Here is a 27,267-nt window from a genome sequence, read left to right on the forward strand (position 1 = left end):
GTTGAACTACATTTTTGAAAGTAGATAATAATCCAATGATATTTTGGTGGGGGGTAGGTTAATGATTGATAATTCCAATAATTTTGTTGCATGATATTTCCAGTGAAAATAAAGGCTCAGTACCGTCAAAAGTCTTTAATCCGGACTCGTCGGTACTTCGGCGATTCTAGATTATCGGTTTGTCCGAATTATAGATCATCAGTTTAAATCTGGTAAGATGGCATGCAGAAATTATAAAATTTATGAAATAAAGAGCAATTTTGATCTAAAGGGTATCAAAATTTACAAAAAAAAAAGCTTAATATTTATTTATTTACCTTATTAAACATTTCTTTCAACGCTCTCATGCGTAAAGCATACATTACGCATAGTCGAAATTAGAAAATTGCAACCAGAAAACTATTTGATGTGTATTCGTGATATTTATAATGACAAGTAATTTGATTTAAATCATATCAAAGAGTACATCAAGATGCAATACTACATTTAGTAAGAAAATATAAGCTGAATAAAATAAAAACATCTGCCCTGAAGATAAGGATAGTGCTGACAGATATTCCAATTCATTGCTCACCGCGACGTCCCCCCCCCCTCGGACTTTGAAATTGATAAACAGATTTCGGAATGGTTAGAGAAACAAAGGATATTCTTTATCCATTTTTTGCAGCAATTCCACTTTTTGTTTCATGGACATCGAAACATGCTTTCACTTTGTAGATCCTTTGGCAGCTCTAGAATCGGAAATTCTTTTTGACATAATCGAAAGTTCAAGCTTACTTTATAAAATTGTTCTCACAGTCTGCAAAAAATAATAAGCCGGATCCAATTCGAAGATTAAGAAACGACACAATCTACAACATTAACTGAAATAGATAATTAGATAATTTTAGCTTATACTGTCCGTTATACATTAAGTGCGCATGCATAAACGCAATATATATATATGCTGTGTTTATGCGCATGCGTAAAGGTATTACATATGCGCATGCGTAAAAAAAAAAGTAATAAAGGGGGGAAAAGTTTTGTAATCTTGTTTAAAAAGTTTTATGTTATTTCTGAAAATCATAAGCATCTTATCACTTTTGTATTATGTAATATATTTTATTTTTTCAGATGATGAACTGGAAGACAACCCCAATCAAAGTGATCTTATTGAACAAGCAGCTGAGATGTTATATGGTTTAATCCATGCTAGGTATATTTTAACTAACCGAGGAATAGCACAAATGGTGAGTTGGGCTTTGAGTCAGTTAATTTTTTAAAAAAAATCTTAGTTTTAAATACCAGTTGTAAAGAAGTGTCGACAGTATGTGTAATTATAATTTAACTGTATAAAATGTTCTGAATTTTAATGGTAAGTTTTTCTTCCCATGGCCTTCTCCCATCTCATTAAAAAAAAAAAACATAATGGTCCCACAAATGTCCATAATTTATCATTGTTTGAGTTGCTTTATCCCATTTGGTATTATTAGCATACTGTTCAAAATTCAAACAAAAAAGGTAATAATTGTTTTTCAAAGATGTAATTTTTGTGTACTTGTTCTTTTCTCTGATACGTCATTCAAAACTAAAGCATGAGGTTGTATATAATTTTTTTGTTTGTGCCTCTCAGTCTCTTCATTTGTTGTTAAAAATGTTTCACTAACTTCATGTTTTAAAATTCAAATAAATTACTCTTTAGTAAATACTATTCTTAAATTTCATTTTTTGTGTCTAGTGTCAGTTTGAAGAATTAATTGTTGTTTAACTGAGCTGCTACTTTTTCATTATTAAAACAATCAAATTCCTTGTTGAGTGTGAATATTTTAAAATATGATCAAAGATATTATATAATTAGGATGAATTCAAAAATTATGATAAAAAATATAGGGAAAATCTCATGTTATGTATCTGTTTGTGATGATTGCGTTGATAATTTAGGAAACGGTATACAAAGGTAATCAATTATTGAAGAAGGATAGCAAGAAAATTTCATATTCACGATATGTAGCTGTATAGTATTGAAGAGGAAAGCAAATTTATTCTTTATAAAATAGAAGTTGGAAGAGAAAACGTAAGTTAAATATGCTTATTTAATTGAGAAGGGAAGTAGTAGTTTTAATTTGTAGTTTCTTGCTGAAATAGATTTATATTCAGCTCATAATGTGGGGTTCGTATGATCCTTAAGAGTCCATGGAACAACTTCCCATGTGTTTACTTTGTAACAAAGTGCTATCTAATAAGGCAATTAAACCATCTAATTTGCAGGAGCATCTGCAAAAAATTGATTCTGACAAACAAAATAAATGTTTGTTGTTTTTCACAAACGGCAGGGCAAGTTCCTGCAACCACTGTCTGTCTCAGGCTTACTAGTAGTGTCATAAAACAATGCGATGATGATTTGATAGTCTTGTATAATATATCAAAATTAATTGCTAAATCGGGGGAAAGTTTGTATATCGGTGATGAGGTGATACTGCCTTCTCTCAAGAAAGTTTTGGAAAGAGATTTACGCCATCCGGCTGCATCCAGTATTATAAAATATGTCCCATTAGACAATGATACAGTGCGACAACGAATTGATGAGATGGATGAAGATGTTGAAACTTCCTTATGCGAAATTTTGAAACTCGCCGAATTTTCTCTTCAGTTTGATGAAGCAATCTTGTGAAGTACTAATGAGGCTTTACTGTTGGCTTTATGAAGGAAGGAAAAATTATTCAAGATATGCTTTTTGCAAAAAGATTGATTGCAGATACATAAAAAATGAATCTATTTTTAATGCTGTCAAAGATTATTTTAAAGAGAAAAATATTCCTTTTTGAACATGTTGCCACTGATGGAGCACCTGCAATGGTGGGTCACCATTGTGGGTTCATCGAACATTTTAAGAAAGAGGTACCAAGTATTTTAGCTGTTCCATAGGCAGCATTTAGTTGCAAAAAAAACGCCAGCGACCATTTGCATCAGTCGTTACTATATGTCATCTCTGCCGTGAACAGAATTTGCAGTAATGCTCTCAATGATCGATTGAAGAATTCAATCGCTTGCTTTTACACATCGAGGTTTGCTTGCTGTCCAAATGTGCCTGCCTCAGTAGGTTCTGGAATCTTTTCAGCTCTGTACTTGAGTTCCTCGAAGAGAAAGATGTATCTCTGAAAGACAGATTGTTACAATTTAAGATTGACATTGCTTACATAACCAATTTATTCACATAATTGAATGGAATTAAATTACAGCTTTAAGGTGTTGAACTCAATTTGATCACAACAAAATCTATTATTTTTGCCTTCTTAAAAGACTCACTTCATGAAAGCAGAATTTTGATTGCAACGAATTCAGCCAGTTTTTGAATTCGTCTGATCTGTATAAGACCAGTGAAATACTGTTCTTTGTATAAGGGTTGTTTCTGAGCATTTTGAGGTATTTTCTTTCTGGAAGTCCCTGAATGGATCACGAATCCTTTTATGAATATTGAGAAAGCAGAGGTTCATATTCAGGAGGAAGTAGTCGAACTTTCCACTAATGAAAATTTGAAAGCTAACTTCCAGAAAGGTGATCATCTCACAGAATTTTGGCGCCAAAGCAGCATCAGTTGTCTCTACTCAGGATTGTAGACTGTTGTCAAAAATTTTTCAATTGCCTTCTCTTTCTACTACCTTGTCAAGCGACGATTCAGTGTTGTGACTTGTCTTCTTTTTTTTAGTCCAAAGGGATTTGAATCCCGAAGGACTATTAGTTTCGTTTTGGCATTTTGCGTCGGACTCATAAATGTCGATTCACTTTTCAAACTGTTGCCACAAAATGTTAGAGTCCTGCATTATATTTGAAGAAATTAAATAATGAAAAATCTGCATAAATGTATGTATATTTCTCGTATTGTGATAAAACAACGGTACATAGAGTCATCGAATTTTGAATAATGTAATCCTCCAACGAATATGAGCATGTGGAAGACCAAATTTGAAATTTGTTTTATGATCGATTTCCTATTTTTTAAAACTTTGACGAATTTTTGATTAACAAATTCAAGGATTTCAAAGCGAGCAATGGCAACGTTGTGCAGAAAAAACATTTTTATTTCCAGCGCGTGAGTCTCTGTATCGGAAATTCTAATGATATGCTCATTTTAAAACTATTTTGCGATATTGCTGTTGCACTGGATCTTATGGTTTAAGTGCGAGGAACATGAAATTTAATAAAGAAAGGTAACACACAAAATGTTAAAAAACGCCCCTTTGGACGTAATTTAAAATCTGAAACATTTCAGATTTTGTTTTATTTATTTATTTATTTATTTTTATTTATTTATTTATTTTTAAGAAAAGAGAGAGAAGTCGACTGCAAATCATGGAAAGAGGGAACTTGCACCTTCATCTCTAAAAATATTGAACCAAATGTTCAGAAATTGGCTCTGAAACATCAAACACTAACATCCCAGTGATCGTACTTGATTTTTTTTTTCATTGATATTAATTGTTTCATTTTACATATCTTTTACTGTTCTTTTTTAGTAATTTAATTAAGAATAAACAGGATTCGTACGGTCCTTAAAAGTCCTTAATCTTGGCCAAAATCAGTAGATGGTCCTTAAATTTAATCGTCTGAAATTTCTGTCTGTTTTTATGACTGCTATTTTGAGTGTGAATTAGCATTTTGGAGGAATATTTTTGGCGATTGACTGACGTATGTATGGATTGTAATTTATTTCTATTTCTAATATAAATCAGAGGATACTTGAGTTTTTAAGCAAGAAGTGAAACATAAGCATTTCAAAATTCATTTTTTCTAAAAAAAAAAAGAGCTCTTAAACAACTTTTCGCTTTTGAGGATGTGAATTATTTTAGTAAACGTTGGTAAATTTGCCGACTTATCAAACATTTTGGCGATTTTAAGATCAGTTTCTATAGAAAATTTTTAATTCTGAATTTTTCGACGATTGTTTTTTAAACATCCTAACATTGATAAATTTCATTAAAATAATGGTAATATGTTGAAATTGTATTAAAAAAATAACATTAAAATAAAATTTTTTATATTTTGCTGTCATAAAGTTTCATTTTGGCAACTTAATAAATATACAATGTTTTGCATCTGAAAAATAAACAAGGTATAATGCTATAAAGCGTAATTTATGAAACAGCTCTAAGCAAAAGCAAAATTAGCTATGTAATTAATTAAAAAATTCTTTTTAATTTTTTTCATTGTAAGCGTTTTTCTCATCTAATTGTCTCAGAATATGCATCAGTTTTCTCTATAAAATTAATTTTACATTTTTTTCCCTGCTTTTCCCCCCTCAAAATATTTCTGGCTTTTTCCTGTTACAGAATTGGTTGGGATAATTTTTCTTTAATATTTTTGACACTGCAGCTTGGAAAATTTAGAAGGATTTGAAGGCAAGATTTATAGACCCACTATTCTAGAATATTTGAGAAATATATGACAAAATGAAAAATGTCTCCATGGTATCAATGCATAATGGATGTATTTTACAGAAAGTTCGCGATGAATTTCTTACTTTTTGGAGAACGCCTGGAAGAACAATGAAGACATAATATTTGAATGTTTTACTCCTGATACTAGAATCTTTTTCTTAACATGTTTATCTTCCCTTTATTTTCTCTACTGTTTACTAGACACAAGCATGGAAAATATCAAAAATGCTTCAAATCTTATCACTTGGGCAGGCATTATAGAAAGGGACTTTTTTTATTAATAAAGAAATTGAAAACTTACAATTTAAAAGATCCATCTAATTAATATGTCTTAATGCATCATACACAGATCTGGCACTAGGCATTTTCTTATCTGATGCAATCTCTATGGGTTATAATTCGACTGCATAGTGCCTTTCTAAATTCTGCTTCCAATGCCTGCTCTCAATTCTAAAAGTTTTGCCATTTCTAGATTTTGTTGTTTGGTGTGTCACTATATTCTAAAAATTCTTCCACACCAGCTCTGTAATCATATTTCTTCTGAATTTCATATTACTAAAGAAATTAAATTAGTCACTTTTAAATGCATGTAGTGTTTTTTAGAAAAACAGAAATCCTTAATTAAATCCAAAAATTCTAAAATCAAAAGGAAACATGCTGAAGAAAGAAACTGAATACATAAAGAAAATTATTCTTTAAAGATAATGTGCAGTTATTAATATGTAAATTACCCAATTGTTTATAATTTCAGCCGTTACTATAATTTTCCATTTCTGTTTCCTCATATGATAGAGTTACTGAGCCAAATTAAATTGTATAATATTTGACCACTAGTCCACATTTTTAGTTTGAATTTGACTGTTCTTGTTTAATTTCATCACCGTGAGATGTATTTGACTTTGTTAGCATCAGAACATGCCTTTATGTTTGTTCTAAGTTCTTTTTAAATAAGAGGCTTATTTAAACCTTTGTCTGATATTGTAGTTACTTTCAAACATAGTGATAATTTGCTTCATGTCTATCGGGGATTTTGGACTATTTAACTTTTACCAGATCAAGTAAACCCTCATAAGTACATTGTGGAGTGGTCGACAAGTTAGGAGATAAAGCACACAGAAACTAGCGAGAGCATTGGTTTGCATATTGAGACAAATCTCTAATTATTGTTAGAAAAAATGCTTAAAGAGAAGGAAATCGATGTAAACTAGCCAAAATGTTTGAGAAGGCTTCAAATTAAAATGACGGATAAATTTTTTGTTGAGTTTTGATGTTACAAAACATAAATGTTTTGTAGCTTTTAATGTGTAATTATTCTAATATCATTTGAGAATCAGTGTCTTAAATTACCTGTGTTTAAACTGTGAAATTTTATTAGATTTTCATTTTAATAGGGCTTTTTTAACCCTTTTGCCATCCTTTTCTGTCTGCAAAAATTTCTCCTCAGCGGCTGTGAGTTTTTGTAGCGTGTAATGTTTTCTCTGTACATCATAACTTTCCATACATAACTTTCGTAGTGGATGAATGTCAATGAATATTAAGTAAAATTATAAGGAAATAAAGCATAATGGAAAAATAATATCTCTGCTTATTTCTAACAGCAGGATAATTTGATAACATCTGTTCCAGGCGGTCCACTCCTCACATTTTGTTGTTGTAATCTTTTATTGGTTTTTTTACTGTTCTTTTCCGTGTTCCAACATCAATCATCGAGTTATAATGGACTGTACTCATCAAACCTATATCCTTCTTGTCTTTCCAATTCACAACCTCATTTTTTCTCTTTTTCTGTTGAGTAGACGTTGAAGCCTTCTCTCACTGTCTTGTATCTTTAAAATGGCGCAAATATTTATAAAACCCAGGCCAAATTCAATTAGAAATAAAATGCCTGATTACTGCTATCCTCTAGGAGGTATTAGAACAAACAAAAATAAAAACTCAAACAAGTAAACATTTAGAAAGCGTTTTAAACGTTTAAAAGTTTTAAAATGTAGAAGAACGCTTGTAGCGCGTTACGGCCACCCTGTGGAAGTTTCGCTTGAACGCGTTAGACGCGTTATGGACGATGATGAGGTTAACAAGTATTGTTAAAAAATAAAATTTAATAGTGGCCATGTTAAGCCATGATGCCTAAGGTTACCTATTTACCTAATTTAATTATTTATAACTAACTGCCCACCCTTAATTATCTCTACATATTAAAGCGAGTTATTGCCTTTCATTAATACTCACTGTGCACAAGATAAAACACAAAAATGTAGAAATTCAAGTAAAACTTATTCTTTGCATCTAGTGAGATTTAAAATAATACAAAACAACTTACGCCTGTGATGCTTTAATGGCTTATTGGAACCTAAAAGTATATTAACTGGATTACAACCCCCTAAAACTCTGCACAAAGCTATGACACTAACTGCATCAAACAGAGCCTGACAAACTTTCAACACTTGCCAACCGTGCCTACATCAGGCCTTTCAGGTTTGTTTGAATCAACAGTTCTGTCTCTAGACAAGCAGCTGGGGTGACAACATTCAGTCTTTTGTTATTAATCATGCTGATTGTGATCTTACTTCTCATTTTAATCTATGCTGTTTGACATAAAATATACCTGCTATTTACTAAACCTCTAGACCAGCAATTCTCAACCTTTTGACTAACCTGTACCATCTAAACAAAAATTTAAAATATTTAGTACCACCACTACAAAGTACTAGTACTACCACTACTCTTGAACAAAGCTCAGATCGCATAAATTTACAAGTGTTAGAGAAAAAAACTGAATCAGGATATTGGGGTTTTAATTTTTGAAATAAATAGTTAAAAAATACTCTGCTTCTTTGTGTACCACCTATTTTTTTCTTGCATACCACCGGTTCAGAATCTCTGCTCTAGACTGACCAAGTATGTGACAAAATGAGACATAAAAAAATATCTTCTTTCAAATATGTCCAACGTATTAGAAGTGTAAAATATTTGATGCTACTTGATAAACTGCATGAAGTTTATTTTATTCTTAAACTTATTAATAATTATGTTAATTCATGTTTAGTAATAATGCATACTACTTAGGTATCTATTTTATTTTTAGGATGGTATTACAAAAGTGAAATTCAGGCATAGAATAATATTTTTAATTGAATTTATTCATTTCCCATTTGCTCATAGGTCCTTAATTTTTTTTCATTGATGGTCCTTAAAAGTACTTAATTTCCATGTGCAGAAATGTGCACGATGCCTGTAATGGTGTTAAATTTTAAGCAATAAATATTTCGTAGTAGTTTTTTTAATACATGAAAAAAACTTTTGTATGAATATTTTTTTCAGACATAAAAACTGTCGAAAAGGTTTTTTTAACTATTGAATGTTTTTTTAACTACTTCATTTATAGAGAAGTTGCTTGCTCATATATTTGTTCAAGATGTGTTGTATGTATTGCAACATATAAAACTCTAGGACTTGATTATGTATAATCAGATTTGAATTTTTCATAATTTCAGATATTTGATCAGTTGGTTTGAAATATTGAATAGTCGCGGACTTCTGTGCACTTTTAGCAGTTTGAGCCATGTCTAGACAAATTAATGTAAATTAATCCAGCGATGAATGTACAATGTTTCTTAACAAATGTTCCATACTATTAAGGTATTTTTAGCTTTTAGATTCCATTTCTTTTATTAAAAAGAACTCACAAGTTCCTGAATGGTAAAATCACTGAATATTGGTAGTTCATCTTGGATCAGATGCTAGCAAATAAAAAGCCTACTTGGAAGAGTAAAAACACTTATATAATCAGCATATAGTCCCCCTTACCCCAGTAATTGGTGCATGTATCTCTGTTATGTATTATTATTGTAATAGTTAAAATGTAATGATATTTTCACATTGTATAATTTTAATTATTAATGCATTTAATTTTATACTATTATTAGATTGAAAAACATCAAAATGGTGATTTTGGTGCTTGTCCACGAGTCTATTGTGAAAATCAGCCCATGCTTCCAATTGGTAAGATTTTTTTAATATGTGTAGTAATATTAAAAAAAAATACGTAAACTTTATTAAGACTTTGTAAGGCTTTACTCCAGTAGCTATGTTTTACAAAAAAAAAAAAAAAAAAGAAAGAAAGAAAGAAAAGAAAAGAAAGAAAGAAAAGAAAAAGAAAAAAGTTTATCTTTAATTTTCCGTATTTGTTATATAATCGGTGTCCAAGTTTCCTCTCTGTAGGAATTGCATGTAAAACTTACCTCTACTAGATTTTTCAAAAAACCATAACAATATATTTATTTTATTTTGAAAGTAGTAAAATAGGTTTTGGATGGAAAAAAAAATGTGCTTATATGATTGTTTTTCCATAACGAGGTATTTTATTTAGTGGCTAAGTGAAATTAAGAATCATAATTTTTGAGTATGTTTTATTATGGAAGGAAAAATTAAATGCGCATGCATAAAGTATTAATTTAAAAAAAAAAGGTTTGTGGCTTTGAGGTTCGGATTTTAGATCATTCCGAATAATGGACGTCCGAATTTCGGACTTTGTACTGTATTGAGATTTTTCATCAAATCACTATATTGCCTGAGCATTTGCATTTTCTTCTGTTGCAATAGCCATTATCGGCTTGAATTATTTTCATTCCTTTTGTCACTGTGATGATTCTCAAAGAGCATAATTTTAAATTACATAAAATGGCTGTGCAAATAATCAGGGTGTATGCAGCCTTTAAAAGTCCTTAATTTCAGCCAAAACCGACAAAGATCTCCAATTTTACTCATCTCACATTTCTGTCTTTTTTCTGCCGTTTTTAGTTTGAAGGAATATTTTTTGGCAGTGCATTGATAAATATGTATTTGATGGGTTAACATTTGAATTATTTCCTACTTCTTAATATAAATAGTGGATACATGCGTTTTAGGTACAAGGCCCTGCCTCGATATAAACATAAACATTTTGAAATAATTTCTTTTTTGCACATGAAAAGTTCAAAAAATATCACATCAGAAACAACTTTTCCCTTTTGGGAATACAAGTTCTTTTATTATGTGTTGCTAAATATGGCAATTTTAAAACCAGCTTTTGTTTTTAAAAAAAAAAAAAAAAAAAAATTGTTCGTTGGATTTGCAGAATTTTGATGATTTTCTTTACAAACATAATAACACTGATAAATATCATAAAAATAGTGATAATTAATTAAAGAAGTAGGTATATTCTAGATTTAGGACCTTACATTTATCATCCTTTAGTTGATTAATGATTGGAGCATTGTCATCACAATGAAAAATTTCTGTTTCACCTTCATTTAGTACCGCTTCGCATTTCTTTAAAAATTCCATTAATAGGACAATTTTGCTTTTTGTTTTCAAAATCTGAACACCTTCAAATTTGTGGCTATCATAATGCTTAGCTAGTGTCTACTATACTTTATTGGCAGTGTATCATGAAACTGGTGAAAGATGTGTTTTACTGAATTTTATCTGGTGGCTATGGCATGCTGAGGAAGTTGAGCTTGAATTATATTAGTTATTATACTTTTGCTTATTTTCTACACATGTTTAAAGCTTATTTGTGTGCCAAATAAATAAATTCTCATGTATACTTAAAGTATATCCAGGGCCAGCGCTAGACATTTTACCAGCCAGTGCAATCTCTGTGGGTCCGAAATTCTACTGCCAAGCGCCTCCCTAAATTCTAAAAATTTTGCCACCCTTAATTTTTCCCTGAAGGACTATTAATTTCATTTTGGCATTTTGCGTTGAAAACTATAAACGGCAAATTGCTTTTCAAACTGTTGCCACCAAATATTATCATCTTGTATTCTATTTAAAGAAATTTAATGAAGACTGCATGAATGTATGTATGTTTCTCGCACTGTGATAAAACAACGGTATCTAGAGCCATCAGAATTTGAATAACGTAATCTCCCATAGAATCTGGGCAAGTGGAAGCCCTAATTTGAATTTGAAATTTGTTTTATTATCAGTTTCATATTTTGCAGCACTTCAACAAATTTTTTATTAACAAACTAAACTATTTTAAAGCAAGTGATGGCAACACTGTACGAGAAAAGGATTTTTATCTCCAGCACGCGAGACTCTTTATTGAAAATGTAACACACAAAACGTTAAAAAATGCCCCTTTGGATGTAATTTAAAATCTGAAACCTCTCGGGTTTTTTATTTATATATTTATTTATTTTTATTTGTTTAAATATCACTGCGAGAATCATTTCTCTAGCTGTAGTTTGTTGATAGTCATGCGGTGATGAAAGCAGAAAATAATATATAAGGATTCTCCAGGGTGGCATCATTGCTGAAGTGAAATTAAGAAACTGATATCTGCACATGTTTTATAATGAACGGTATAAAATTTGCAAGTGTAAAGCAATTCAAAAAAAATTCAAAAAAAAAAAAAAAAAAAGTTGCTGGTGATCTAGAATTCCAGTTTTTAAATCATTTCAGATGTTGGAAGTCCAGAGTTTTTTTACTTTGTGCTATATAAAATATCCATTGGTTTGATATTTCTGCTATGTTATTTCACTTCTCATTGGAAATTATTATATTTTTACCTTCATAATTTAAATTTGCATACATGATTCAATTTTATTCTTGTTAGTCACTTGAGTATTAACTGTACTTTCAATCATGAGGAGCAACATTTTCTTTATTCTACTTTTGGATAATAATTAATATGCTAGAATTGATTGCTATTGTCATGATTATTATTCATATAATAAAAAGTTTAATATTTTTATGAAATATTATATTTTTTACTTGAAATTTGCTTTTTCATTGGAATTTTTTTAACCCTTTCCGGCATGCTACTCTTTAAAGTTAGAATTTTACAAAAAAAAATTGTACGCAGTCTATTTAGGCCTAGGAGAGTATGCAGGTATAATTTTACAAAGATTGCATAAACCGTTTCCATTTTGTGAGTATGTCCGAAGCGAACACGCTGAGCCGCACGAGCTGCGATATGTGAGCATTGCTGTGAAGCACGTATTACAATAAAATACTTTGTCTATGATTTAAAAACAGTAGAATCTGATCTCTGTAGCTGATTTAGTATAACCCACGGGGAGGCCTGCTACTCCTTAAAAAAAAAGGAAACTCATTGCTTTGGCAATGCTGAGGCCTTTCTGAGCCATTTACACAATTTTAAAATTTATGAGAAAAATAATTAAAACACTATAATATTTACAATTAATTATTGACTGAAAAAAATAATTATTAAATATATATACAAATAAAGATCTACAGAAATCAAAACTAAGCAAACTAAGCACGATGAAAGCAAGAGAAAAAAAAGGTCTGCTCTCGCTGAAAATCAAATAGCTAAGTGAAAACAAAGCACTGGGGTCTTCAAAATAAAAAACAGAAGAGAATAAAAACAAATATAAATAAGTCTGTGCTCTCAGCCTTCCCTGTGACAGGCACTACCAGTACAGTGTGTTCAGTCCGAACACGTTATACTCAGGCTTCACTATACGCAATATTTCAAAGATAAAAATTAAAAGTAGTACAGAATAGGCAGATTAGCATATGAACAACAAAATGATATAAAGATTTTTTTTTCATTGATATTCTTTATATTTAAAAAAAAAAACAGAATATGTCTCAACGTTAATGATTTGCTTGTGTGGTGCTGCCATCTATTATTCATAAAAGAGATTAAAAGTAACCATTGGTCTAGTTTTCGGGAAATTTATCGATTATTCGAACGCCGAACACACTGCGCCGGAAAGGGTTAGTGGGTCAATGTAATAATAATTTATTATATATAATACTTTTAAGTTTAAAGATGTATTGTTTTAAAAAAGTGCTTGTGAGTTAACTGGAAACAGGTAAGAAATGGTGGTAATTTGCCAATAAATTTGACACTGACGTTATCGTCAAAAATAGTGATTGATACATAACATAGCTCCTACCTCCAGATAAGACACAAGCACCAAATGTAACTCTTTATGTAAATATTTTGAAATAAAATTCAACTTTTTATGTTGAAACTGAAGGAAAAGGAAATTAAATATATAAATGCAGCACCAACACATTTTTTGTAGGTCTGTCTGATGTTCCTGGTGAATCGATGGTAAAACTGTATTGTCCTAAATGCACTGACGTATACAATCCTAAATCATCACGTCACAATCAGACTGATGGGGCTTATTTTGGCACAGGCTTTCCTCATATGCTATACATGGTTCACCCAGATTACAGACCAAAAAGGCCTATGAATCAGTTTGTTCCTCGGTAAGTTTTCGCTTTAAGTTTCTTTCAGTTTTCATCTCTCTCCATTTTATTAAAATTGTTCTGTAATTTTTTTTTAATTAGTGTATATATAAATTTTTGATGAATGTGTTTGTTTAAATAATAAATCTCATCTGCCAATGCCAATGATTTGAAAATTACGGAGTTCCTATGGTTCAAAACCATTTACCTCCTCATCAGAATTACTAAAAGCGAGCAGAAATGGGAAAAAATTTTGCATAAGTGAATTACTTGATGCACACTAGAGGGAGCCACTGGCTCAAGAAAGTTTAGGGATAGAGATGAGAAAATAAAAACTTAAGTTTCATAATATTTTTTATAAGTTTTTAGGTTTTATAATTTTTTTGTATTTTATATTTTATACTTTTTTTGGTTTTTATAAAAATTTTTTATACACAATACAACACTAAAGCAGAAAGCGGAGAGGAAAGAGTTTAAGATTAATAGGCTCATTGGCATGTGGCTTGTGTAGGATAGTGCAAATAATAAATATGAACGCGTTGAAAATATTCATAGGCAGATTTTAAAAATCTGCGGGAGATGTGATTCTATGCGAACAGATTGATAACTTTGCTAGAAGATCTTGATTGCAGGTAGTGATGGTGATAAAGCAATTATATGGCAGCTCGCTGAAGAGACTTCCTTCCTTCATGGCGCGGAGACTGGAACTGAGGTAGAGAGGGCGTGTCTAGCCCTTTTAGATGGTGGGTAGATGCCGAACTCTCGGCCAATCACGGCTCTCGGTCTCTTCTGTGAGCTGCGAATAGCAGGATCGTATGCTGGCATCTGTTGAAGTGCTCGATTATCAATCTGTTCAATTTTAAGGAATAAATTTTGACTATGTTTTTTGATAAGGTAATCAACAGGTTTAATGTTAAGGTCCGAATGAATCACATCTGTACGGACGTACCAAGCTGCGTTTAGGGCCATACGTAAGGTTTTACTTTGAAAAGATTGAAGTTTTTTCACATGAGTTTTTGCAGCAGTACCCTATAGAGAAGGATTTTGTTTTTAATTGACAGATTGCTCTTTCGAGCTAAAAATGGGTAAAGTTGGGCTCTGGCACCTTTTGCTTTGTTGAGAATATTTTCAATCTGAAGGCGCCAGGTTAATTTTGAATCAAGTACAACTCCTAGGTACTTGTAAGAGTTTGACCAGGGAACATAGTCATCAAAGAATTTAATATTAATGGAAGGGTATGGGAGGGGGCTACGTTTGAATATCATAGCAGCACATTTAGCAACATTAATTTTTATTTTCCAAGTGATGAGCCAGTGCTCAAGGCTAGAGAGATAACTCTGAATGATTTGGACCAAGTTTTCAAGGCGTTTGTGTTGAGCTAGGATGGCCGTATCATCTGCATAAAGTGCAAGAGTGATACTAGGTGATTTTGGTATGTCATTTATGAAAATGTTGAACAAAATTGGGCCTAAAAGTGACCCTTGGGGGACGCCGCTTAGTATAGGACGGGGTGTCGAAATGAAAGAATTAACTCGTACAGAAAAAGATCGATTAGTGAGGTACGAATTAATTATATGAATTAAATGGGCCGAAACGTCAAGTCGTATGAGCTTGATAATAATTCCTATATGCCAAGTCCTATCAAATGCTTTGGCTATGTCAAGAAATAAAGCGCCAGTAAGCATTTTGTTACGAAACCCTTCGTGAATGAACTCCACTGTCCTCAGCAGCTGGTGCGTGGTGCAGTGTTTTGCTCGAAATCCAAATTGTTCATCAATCAGAACGTTGTGATTTCGGAGAAAATCATTCAGGCGTTTAAGTAACACAAACTCGTATATCTTAGATAACGAGGATAGGAGGCTGATAGGTCTATAATTTTGAGGGTTAGAAAGGCTTTGGCCTGGTTTTGGAATAGGCACAATAAGTGCTTGTTTCCAGCTTTGAGGAAAATAGCAATGCTGTATCATAAAATTTATAAGCATTACTAAGAAAAATAGATAATTGGTGGGTAAATTTTTAATCATACGATTAGAAATAGAGTCCATACCAGAGGCTTTTTTGGGTTTGAGCTTGGTAATGTATTCACTTACCTCGCTCATGGATGTATAGTGTATTTCTCTCGCGAAAGGCGAGGAGAGGAAACGTTCAACATCTTGTGGGAAAGAACTTGCGCTGTTCGCAAAAATTCCTTCATTATGTGGTGTAAATTGAGTTTGAAGAGAATCCGCAATTAATTCGGATTTCTCAGCGTCTGTGTGAGCCACCACTGCGTCCGTAGCTAAGGACGTAATGTTAGATTTGTGTTTGCGTAGGCGGGCTGATGCGCGCCAAAGACTGTTATCATTGGTCGTTAGGGACTGAATGTAATTCGTGTATTGTGATTGGAAGAAATGGTCACATGATGCCTTGATCTCATTTTGGAGAGCACGGAGTTGAATTTTTAATCCAGGATTTCTATTTCTTTGCCAAAGTCTCCGTACTTTATTCTTTTCTTTAATTTTGAGTTTAATTTCTTGAGGTAATTTACGAAAATTGGGTCTGAGGGTGGGTTTTGATACTTCCTTATAAGTATCTGTTAAAATGGTCGTTAAGTGATCAACTGCCGAGTCTATATCATGGCTGGATTTAATTTCAAGGGAGGGCAAATTTTTACTTTTAAGTTTGAAACTAAAATTGTCCCAGTTTGTAGAGACGAGTGCCGGAGAATTTTGATTAAAAATAGTACAGTTAAGGTCTATGATTACGGGGTTGTGATCTGAGGATAAACAGTTTTCCACAGTCACGTGATATCCAAAAGGGATGTTTCGAAAGAGTGCCAAATCAATGAATGAAGGGGCACCCTGTGAACCATATCTAGTAGGGGAATCCGGCGCAATAATTTTAATTTGGGCGCACTGAGCCCATTTTAGAAGGCCACGACCAGCAGGGTTTGATCTATGGCAACGCCAATGCTGATGGTGACAATTTAAATCACCAGCTATGATTAGATTGTTGGAAAAGGTGAGCAATTTGTTAAAATCAACCACAGGTAAATTTCCACCTGGTGGAAGATAGGCAGAGATCATTACAAGGGAGGGCGAATTTTGAATGAAAATTTCAATGATTGTTGCCTCGAGTTTACTCATACTCGGAGTGTCAATTCTTTTGTATTGAATTTTTAATATAGACACAAGTGCCACTATGATAAACATCACGAGTATTAGAAGCTTGTCTGTCATTTTTGTATAATGCATAATTTGCAAGCTTGGGAGCTCTCCCTGGCTGGAGTTTGGTCTCTTGGACAAAAATAATGTCAAAATCTTTCTCTTCCACGTAGTCTCTAAACTCATGGAATTTGGATAGAATGCCATTTGCATTCCAGGTGCATAGTTTTAAGTTTTTCAATCCTTTCAAAGTATTGAATTTTACTGACTGGGGATATCAGAGAATTGGAGAGTAATATAACTCTCAAAGATGTAGTAAGCCGCGTCAGCACCAGATGGAGCCACTCTGAGCTGCGGTAAGGCGTTTTTGAATGCCAAAAGAAGTCTGCTCTGGTCAATACCAGGCTGGTTTGAAATTTGAATAATTGCCAAAAGGATTTCAGTGCAATTTAGCGTTGAATTAGCTCCTAAGGGGACCGATAAATTTGGAATAATTTGGGGTGCAGCTTGTTGCATACCAGTAAGTGCTGCGGAGAAAGAAACTCCAGGGCGAATATTATTTGCACTGGGTGTGGGTGCAGCCGACAGTGTTGGGAATTGGGTGTTGTTTTGGAGATTAATTTTGTCTGCGTTGGTTTTTTCAGCGGTCAGGCTGGGTTTGGTGCTCGGTTTCGAATTTGATCTGTTTTTTGAACCTGGGAATCTTGGGCAGGAACGCCAGTTAGCCGCATGATTTCCGGAGCAGTTTGCACATTTATTAGGTGCTTCAAATGGTTTCGGGCAGTCTTTTGCTTGGTGTGGGCCTGCACATTTCACACATCTTCTAGGGAGCGTGCACACTTCTGATGAGTGAAAGAACCCTTGACAGCGCCAGCACTGTGAAGGGCCTTTCTGACCTTTGAAATGCTCCATGGCAACTTCCGTTCCTAGTAGCTCTGTGATATTGTAAATTTCTTCTGCTTTAAGGCTATTGTAGATCTGGAAATCTCATCTGTATATATCAAGGGGGGTCTAAACTCTGCTACCGTGGAAGCATATGGTAGAATTGATGAAAATTTAAGATCCACAACTGAATTTCTAAAGAACATGTCCGTATTTACATTGTTCAGACTAATGAAGTGTTGCAATGTTTCAAAGTAATGAAACAGCTTTTGAACGAAAAAATAAGTAAATAAATTAGAATTTTCCATTTTCTATGCAATTTATATGGTTACATATAAATAAAAAAAACTCTTATTTTTGTTGCTGTATGTACAGGAAAATATATTTGTACGATATGCGAATTTTAAACTATTGTACAGTGTAAATGAACTCCCCCCCCCCTAAATTATATAGCACTTGCGGCATGCGGTTTCTTTTTGCCCTGTTTATGATCTTTGATTGGTTTTAGCAGAAATAAATTGAACAAAAATGTCGCTCTTTAACAGTAATGTAGAAAGTTTATAATTTTACATAAAAATGAAACATGAATTTCAGGGGGGGGTGAAGAATAGACCATTTTTTCCCTTATATGCAGTCCTCTGGGAAAATTAAATAAGTGATACAGGATAATATAATATGATCTGGGAAAAACTTGCTTTTTCGTGAAAGAAATTTTTAAATTGTCAACTTTCCATGACTTCTGCATAAATAATAGCATTCCAATGCAATTAACATGAGCATCAACATTCTGATTGTTCTGTAGCAATGTTCTGAATGCTGAGAGGTAGTAAACTTGTTTTGGGTGTTAGAGAGCAATGAGCATGTTTTGACATTTAAAAACTCCCAAAAAATTTATTAAATCAATTATCTGGTTTACACCATTTGTACTAGCAATAAAATGAACTTAGGCGACTGCTTCTAAAAATGGTGAGGCTAATTTACATTCTAGGTAGGATGACCATGAAGAACTCAACACTATGCTTTCTCTGCCATCCCAACCAGAAAAGCTCTTGCGTTGAGCATCCTTTCAATATGAATGTTGGATTTGCCCTTTGTTTCATGTGTTGCTTTTTATTCAGTTCATTTCTGTTTTTGTCAACTCGCTTTTGATTTACTTTCATCGTTTATTTGGCCAGTCACATAGGTAATTGCGCTTTTTAGTTCTTTATTGTGAATTATTAATTTTGAATTATCTTTCTTTCATCATATTTTCTACCACCAACGATGTCATTTGATAAAAAGAAACATCGTGAATATGGTTCCACGTATGTGAAATCTGAATTCGTTCCTTTGCTGTCGAAATTGCAACTTCTCATGTGTTTACTTTGTAACAATGTGCTATCTAATGAGGCAATGAAACCATCTAATTTGCAGGAGCATGTGCAAAAAATTCATTCTGACAAACAAAATAAAGATTTGTTGTTTTTCACAAACGGCAGGGACAAGTTCCTGCAACCACTGTCTGTCTCAGGCTTACTAGTAGTGTCATCAAAACAATGCGATGATGATTTGATAGTCTCGTATAATATATCAAAATTAATTGCTAAATCGGTGGAAAGCTCGTACATCGGTGATGAGGTGATACTGCCGTCTCTCAAGAAAGTTTTGGAAAGGGATTTACGCCAACCTGTTGCATCCAATATTGTAAAATATGTCCCATTAAACAATGATATAGTGTGACAACGAATTGATGAGATGGATGAAGATGTTGAAACTTCCTTATGCGAAATTTTGAAACTCGCCGAATTTTCTCTTCAGTTTGATGAAGCAATCTTGTGAAGTACTAATGAGGCTTTACTGTTGACTTTATGAAGGAAGGAAAAATTATTCAAGATAATTTTTTTTCAAAAAGTTTGATTGCAGATACTAAAAGTGAATCTATTTTTAATGCTGTTAAAGATTATTTTAAAGAGAAAAATATTCCTTTTTGAACATGTAGCCACTGATGGAGCACCTGCAATGGTGGGTCACCATTGTGGGTTCATCGAACATGTTAAGAAAGAGGTACCAAGTATTTTAGCTGTTCCATAGGCAGCATTTAGTTGCAAAAAAAACGCCAGCGACCATTTGCATCAGTCGTTACTATATGTCATCTCTGCCGTGAACAGAATTTGCAGTAATGCTCTCAATGATCGATTGAAGAATTCAATCGCTTGCTTTTACACATCGAGGTTTGCTTGCTGTTCAAATGTGCCTGCCTCAGTAGGTTCTGGAATCTTTTCAGCTCTGTACTTGAGTTCCTCGAAGAGAAAGATGTATCTCTGAAAGACAGATTGTTACAATTTAAGATTGACATTGCTTACATAACCAATTTATTCACATAATTGAATGGAATTAAATTACAGCTTTAAGGTGTTGAACTCAATTTGATCACAACAAAATCTATTATTTCTGCCTTCTTAAAAGACTCACTTCATGAAAGCAGAATTTTGATTGCAACGAATTCAGCCAGTTTTTGAATTCGTCTGATCTGTATAAGACCAGTGAAATACTGTTCTTTGTATAAGGGTTGTTTCTGAGCATTTTGAGGTATTTTCTTTCTGGAAGTCCCTGAATGGATCACGAATCCTTTTATGAATATTGAGAAAGCAGAGGTTCATATTCAGGAGGAAGTAGTCGAACTTTCCACTAATGAAACTTTGAAAGCCAACTTCCAGAAAGGTGATCATCTCACAGAATTTTAGCGTCAAAGCAGCATCTGTTGTCTCTACTCAGGATTATGGACTGTAGTCAAAAATTTTTCAATTGCCTTCTCTTTCTACTACCTTGTTGAGCAACGATTCAGTGTTGTGACTGGTCTTTTTTTTTTTTTTTTTTTTTTTTTTAAGAAAAGAGAGAGAAGTCGACTGCAAATCATGGAAAGAGGGAACTTACACCTTCATCTCTAAAAATATTGAACCAAATGTTCAGAAATTGGCTCTGAAACATCAAACACTAACATCCCAGTGATCGTACTTGATTTTTTTTTCATTGATATTAATTGTTTCATTTTACGTATCTTTTACTGTTCTTTTTAGTTATTTAATTAAGAATAAACAGGATTCGTACGGTCCTTAAAAGTCCTTAATCTTGGCCCAAATCAGCAGAAGGTCCTTAATTTTAATCATCTGAAATTTCTGTCTGTTTTTATGACTGTCATTTTGAGTGTGAATTAGCATTTTGAGGAATATTTTTGGTGATTCACTGCCGTATATATGGTTATCTTTTGAATGGGTTCATGAGTCCTAATTTGTTGCTATTTCTAATATAAATGACGGGATACTAGAGTTTCTAAGCAAGAAGTGAAGCATAAGCATTTTGAAATTCATTTTTTCTAGTAAAGAGCTCTTAAACAACTTTTTGCTTTTTAGGATTTGAATTCTTTTATTAAGCGGTTCTAAATTTGGCGACTTTTCAACATTTTGGCGGTTTTAAGATTAGTTTCTATAGAAACTTTTCAATTCCAAAATCTGAGAATTTTCAACGATGTCTTTTAAAACATCGTAATCTTGATAAATTTCATTAAAATAATGGTAATATATTGAAATTATATTTAAAAAATAACATAAAAATAAAACATTTTTTGCTCTCATATTATAAAGTTTCATTATGACAACTTATACAATATTTTAAATCTGAAAAATAAACAATTGTGCTATAAAGCACAATTTACAATACAGTTCTCAGCAAAAGCAGAATTAGCTATGTAATTAATTAAAAATGTCTTCTTTTTAATATTTTTCAAAGTAAGAATTTTTCCGATGTAATTGTCTCATTCAGAGTATTCAAAATTTTCAAAATATGCATAAGTTTTCTGTATAAAATTAATTTTACACTTTTTCCTCCTTTTTTGTTTCCAAAATATTTCTGGCTTTTTGTTGTTACAGAATTGCATACCTGCCAACTTTTACGAATTTTTCATAATTTTTATGAAAATGTGTTTGTCTTCATGATTTTACAATCGTATTCCATTTTTTACGATTTTTTTCCTTTTTCAAGTGTTTTTAGTGATTTTTGTCGAAATTTTAGAATTTTTCGCCAATTGCATCGTGTTTTACCAACTACTTCGAATCCTGTAACCTGCGGTTTCTCCGAACTCGCCGCTTAACCAGCCAATCCAATGCGCTGAACTTGTTTCTCCCACTCTTTTCTTTGTGGGCGCCAGATTATTTTTTTCGCGTTCGCTTCAGCAGCAAGGGAATTACTCAGCAAGCGTGGATTGTCTCTTTTTTTTTTTTTTTTTTTTTTTTTTTTTTTTGTTGTTGTTGTTGTTGTTTGCACGTGCTACAAATTTTCTTAATACGTCGTTGTTACGAAATGAGTTTTTAAAAAAAAAAACGTATTCTCAATATTTTCGGCCTGCCTACAAAGCCGAATTTCCAACAATTAAAGAATCCTTCAAAGGAAATAACTATGCATTTTGCAACGTGTGCATGTGTGACTTCATAATAAGTCACGGTGGAAGAAGCGACATTGTGAAGCATGTTAAATCTAAAAAGCATGAAGTTAATGCTTCGACAATGTCAAAGAAAGTGGATGATTTTTTTTTTCAAATTCGGATGCCGATGTCATTTTGGCAGAGTGTTTGTTTACTGCATTCCTCATCGAACACAATGTGCCGCTAAACGCTGCCAATCACGCCGGTCAACTTTTCAGACGGATGTTTCTCCAACTCCAAGATTGCTCAGAAATATGCTTGTGCTCGCACGAAAACATCTTCTATTGTGAACGAAATTGCTTGCGACACACAAAGTAAAACGATAGCTGCACTCCAGAATTCAGCATTTTCGGTGTCAATCGATGGCAGCAACGACAGCGATTGGAAGCTTTACCCCATCGTTGTCACATATTTCTGTGATGTTTCTAATGAAATGAAAACTCATCTTTTGCGTCTTCTATTGTTAAATGGAGACGCTATGGGGGAAAATATTGCCTCCTTGGTAATTAATGAGTTGAAACAACTTAACATCCCAATATCAAATTGCATTTCATTTGGTGCAGATAATGCTCATGTCATGGTGGGTGACAAAAAGGGCGTAGCCTCTTTCCTCAAAAAAGAACAAAATGAATTAATTGTTATTGTATGCCCATGCCACTTAATTAATTTGGCAGCAGAAAAAGCTGCAGCTGCTTTACCATTAAATATTGACCAGCTTCTGATTGATGTGTTTTTCTATCTGGAAAAAAGTATAAAAAGGAAAGAAAACCTAAAGATTTTCCAAGAATTGTGCTCTGGTGAAACTAGAAAAATTCTGAAACATGTATGCACGAGATGAGCGCTAGGAAGGTTTATTGAACAGTGGGATGCATTGCTAAAATATTTCCATGAAGCGACCAAAACGAAACCACAGATCCCATCAAATTTGTCGGCATATAAGATTCCGAAAACCAACTTTGCTTCTAATTAAAATGCTTTAAAAGGGAAGAGCCAACACACAGAATCAAACCCTTTTAAAGAAAATGCTTAGAAGACTCATCAAATGTCAACTTTGTTAAAGAAGTTGAAGGGAAGAAGAAACAGTCTTCTATTAGCCGGGAGGAAAGGATTTTCTGTCTTCTTTCTTCGGATTTGAACAAAGCATATTATAGTTTTGTGTTAAGTACCATTAAGATTTTTGAAAGTGTAAATACCCTTCTACAATCAGCTTCGCCAAAATCTACCCTACTTCTCCAAATTCTTAATGATCTTTTGAAAGAACTTTATACTAAGTTTGTAAAACCATCCGTTATGAAAAACAGTGTATTGATTCGTGTTGCCTATAATAGTTTGGCAAATCAAAAGGATGACAATGATCTTATAATTGGAAATCAAACCAGGGAACTTGTAAATTCTTTGAAAGATCATGAGAAAAAAGAATTTTTTCAATATGTTAGAAAGTACTTTTCCTCAGCCTGTGATTACATTGTAAGGAAATTTGCAAAATGAAGTTCTTTTAAATGCTGAAGTGGCAAATTTGAAACAAATGGAAAATTCATCTTTTGAAAAGATTCGTTTTTTATTGATAAATTTCCATTTTTGTTAATAATTAAAGAAAATGAATGCCATACTGAAGCTTTAGATGAATTACAGAACCAATTTTCTGCTGCACAGTTTGAAGACTTTGACAGTTCTGGAGAAGATAGACTTGATGTCCTCGTTGGTACCTTAAAAAGAATAAAAAGAGCTGATGGAACACCAAAATATGATAGACTAGCAAGAGTTTTATGTGCTATTCTCGTAATTCCACACAGTAATGCTGAGTGCGAGAGAGTCTTAGTGTTGTGAAGAAAAACAAAACTATGTTTCGTTCTTCAATTTCACCAAAAACTCTAGAAAACATTTTAATTGCTAAATGTTATGAGGAAACTAATTGTTATGACAGGAAATTTTCCAAAGAATTTTTGGCTAAAGCCAAAAAAATGCACTCTAAATTCATTGCAATTTTTTTTTTTTTTTGTTACATTAAGTTCTTGTTTTATGTTTCCTAATACATTTTTTAGTTACTACTTAATTGAGATTTACTAATGTAAGTACAATTTTCTTTTTTCTATTTGTATAAATTGTTATTTTTTTAATATCAAAGCATGATATTAATTCTTCGTGTTCTTCAGAATTTTGAAGAAATCTTCTGAATTTTTATCTTTAGAGGTTGGCAGGTATGGAATTGATAGGGATAATTTTTTTTTAGGATTTTAGACATTACAGCCTGGAAAGTTTAGAAGGATTTGAAGGCAAGATTTATAGACCCACGATTCTAGAAGATTCGAGAAATATGTGACAAAATGAAAAATATCTTCATGGTTTCAACACGTAATGGATGTATTTTACAGAAAATTTGCAATGAATTTCTTAATTTTTGGAGAACATCTGGAAGAACAAGGAAAACATGATATTTAAATGTATTACTCCTGATACTAGAATCTTAACATGTTTATCTTCTCTTTATTTTCTCTACTTTTCACTAGACAGAAGTATGGAAAATATCAAAAATGCTTCGAATCTTATCACTTGGGCAGGCATTATAGAAAGGAACTTTTTTATTAATAAAGAAATTGAAAACTTACAATTTAAAAGATCCATCTAATTAATATGTCTTAATGCATCATATACAGAGCTGGCACTAGGCATTTTCTCATCTGATGCAATCTCTATGGGTCCTGAATTCGACTGCATAGTGCCTTTCTAAATTCTGCTTCCAATGCCTGCTCTAAATTCTAAAAGTTTTGCCATTTTTAGATTTTGTTGTTTGGTGTGTCACTATATTCTAGAAATTCTGCCACATCAGCTCTGTAGCTGGCCTTTACTATATATAGTTCATATTGTTTCTGAATGTTCATATTACTAAAGAAATAAAATTAGCCAATTTTTCTGTACATTCTAAATGCATTTAGTGTTTTTTAGAATAACAAATCCTTAATTAAATCCAAAATTTCTAAAATGAAAAGGAAGCGTGTTGAAAAAAGAAACTTGAGTACGTAAAGGAAATTATTCTTCAAAGATATGTGCAGTTATGTAAATTATCCAATTGTTTATGATTTCAACCTTTACTATAATTTTCCATTTCTATTTCCTCATATGATAGAGTTATTCAGCCAGATTAAATTAAAATTAAATTGTATAAGCTTTGACCACTAGTCCACATTATTAGTTTGAATTTGACTGTTCTTGTTTAATTACATCACCGTGAGCTGTAATTTATTTTGTTAGCATCAAAACATGCCTTTATGTTTGTTCTAAGTTCTTTTTAAATAAGAGGCTTATTTAAACCTTTGTCTGATATTGTAGTTAATTTCAGACATAGCGATAATATGCTTCACGTCTGTCGGGGGTTTTGGACTATTTAACTTTTACCAGATCAATTAAACCCTCATAGGTACATTATGGAGAGGTTGACAAGTTAGGAGATAAAGCACGCAGAAACTAGCCAGACCATTAATTTGCATATTGAGACAAATCTCCAATTGTTAGAAAAGATGCTTTAAAAAAAGGAATTTGATATAAATATTACAAAACATAACTTTTGTAACTTTTAATGTGTAAATTATCTTAATATCGTTTAAAAATCTGTGTCATAAATTACATGCATTTTAAACTGTGAAATTTTATTAGATTTTGATTTTAATAGAGCTTTTTTAACAAATATTGTTAAAAAATAAATTTTAATAGTGGTCATGTAAATCCATAATGACAGGTTATCAAACTACCTAATTTAATTATTTATAACTAACTGCTTATCCTTAAAAATTAACTGTACATATTAAAGCGAGTTATTGCCTTTCATTAATACTCACTGTGGTCACAAGATAAAATATAAAAATGTAAAAATTTAAGTAAAACATATTCTAATGCATCTACTGAGACTTAAAATAATACAAAACAACATATCACCTCTGGTGCTTTAATGGCTTATTGGAACCTTAAGGTATATTAACTGGGTTACATTCCCTGGAACTGTACATGAAGCTACGACACTCTGCATCAAACAGAGCCTGACTAACTTTCAACACTTGCCAACCTTGTCTACATCAGAGTTTTCATGTTTGTTCTAATTAGCAGGTCTCTCTCTAGACAAGCAGCAGCGTTGACATTTAGTCTTTTGTTATGAATCATGCTGATTATGATCTTACTTCTTGTTTTAACCTATGCAGTTTGACATAAAAATCTACCTGCTTATTTACTAAACCTCTAGACTGACCAAGTATGTGACAAAATGAGACATAAAAAAAATCAACATAACCCTAACTGTTAGTAAAAGGTAAATATCACTTATCTTCCTTCAAATATGACCAACTATCATAAGTGTAAAATATTTAATGCTACTTGATAAATTGCATAAAGTTTATTTTATTCTCAAATTTATTAACAATTATGCTAATTAATTCAGGTTTAGTAATAATGCATGCTACTTAGAGATCTATTTTATTTTTAGGATGGTATTACAAAAGTGAAAATCAAGATAGATAATATCTTCAATTGAATTAATTCAGTTCCCATTCGCTCATAGGTCCTTAATTTTTTTTCATCAATAGTCCTTAAAAGTACTTAATTTCTGTGTGCAGAAATGTGTACAAACCCTGATAAAGAATTTTTTAAACATGAAAGAGCGTTTATGTGTTTTTTTTTTTTTTTTTTTTTTTTTTTAATTATTAGTCATTTCAGTTTTAACCAAAGGAATGTAATTACCTTTTAGGGCAAAACCATGGAGTTAAACAAACAAATTTATGAATAAGTCTACTAAAAAAATTGCTTAAAATTTTTGGCATTTATAATTCAGGACCCCCCTTTCCTATATTAAAGGATTTTCACATAGAAGGCATAGAAAAGTTCTTCGCTCCGTTGGGAAGCAGCAGCTTTAGAAAGGTTTAAAAGCACTGGCTTAACCTCTTTCTGCAAACGGAGAAACATTTAACCTAATATTGCATGATGCAAATAGCATAATACATAACTCTAAAACCATTTTTACATTTTTAAATTCTGGTTGATGCTATGATGATGATTTGATAACACTAATAGTATATATGTATAGTGGTCCTTATAAGTCCTTATACATTCAAAAGTCGTTAATCTGGACTCGTCAGGACTTCTGCGATTCCGGATTATAGATCATCAGTTT

The 27,267-nt window shown here is 32.3% G+C and overlaps 1 protein-coding gene across 1 annotated transcript in view; it reads left to right on the forward strand.

Annotated features, from left to right (window-relative positions):
* LOC118190786 (casein kinase II subunit beta) overlaps positions 1 to 27,267 on the forward strand; it is a 52,592-nt gene that overhangs the window by 22,049 nt on the left and 3,276 nt on the right. Inside the window, exons 5-7 of the mRNA XM_035361560.2 lie at positions 1,114 to 1,229; positions 9,341 to 9,416; positions 13,463 to 13,652. Of these exons, the coding sequence (XP_035217451.1) occupies positions 1,114 to 1,229; positions 9,341 to 9,416; positions 13,463 to 13,652 (382 nt within the window). The remainder of the gene's footprint in view (positions 1 to 1,113; positions 1,230 to 9,340; positions 9,417 to 13,462; positions 13,653 to 27,267) is intronic.

Source organism: Stegodyphus dumicola, chromosome 10 (assembly GCF_044657685.1).
Source record: "Stegodyphus dumicola isolate Sdum_Otavi_A_Nest chromosome 10, ASM4465768v1".
NCBI classification, from domain to species: Eukaryota; Metazoa; Arthropoda; class Arachnida; order Araneae; family Eresidae; genus Stegodyphus; species Stegodyphus dumicola.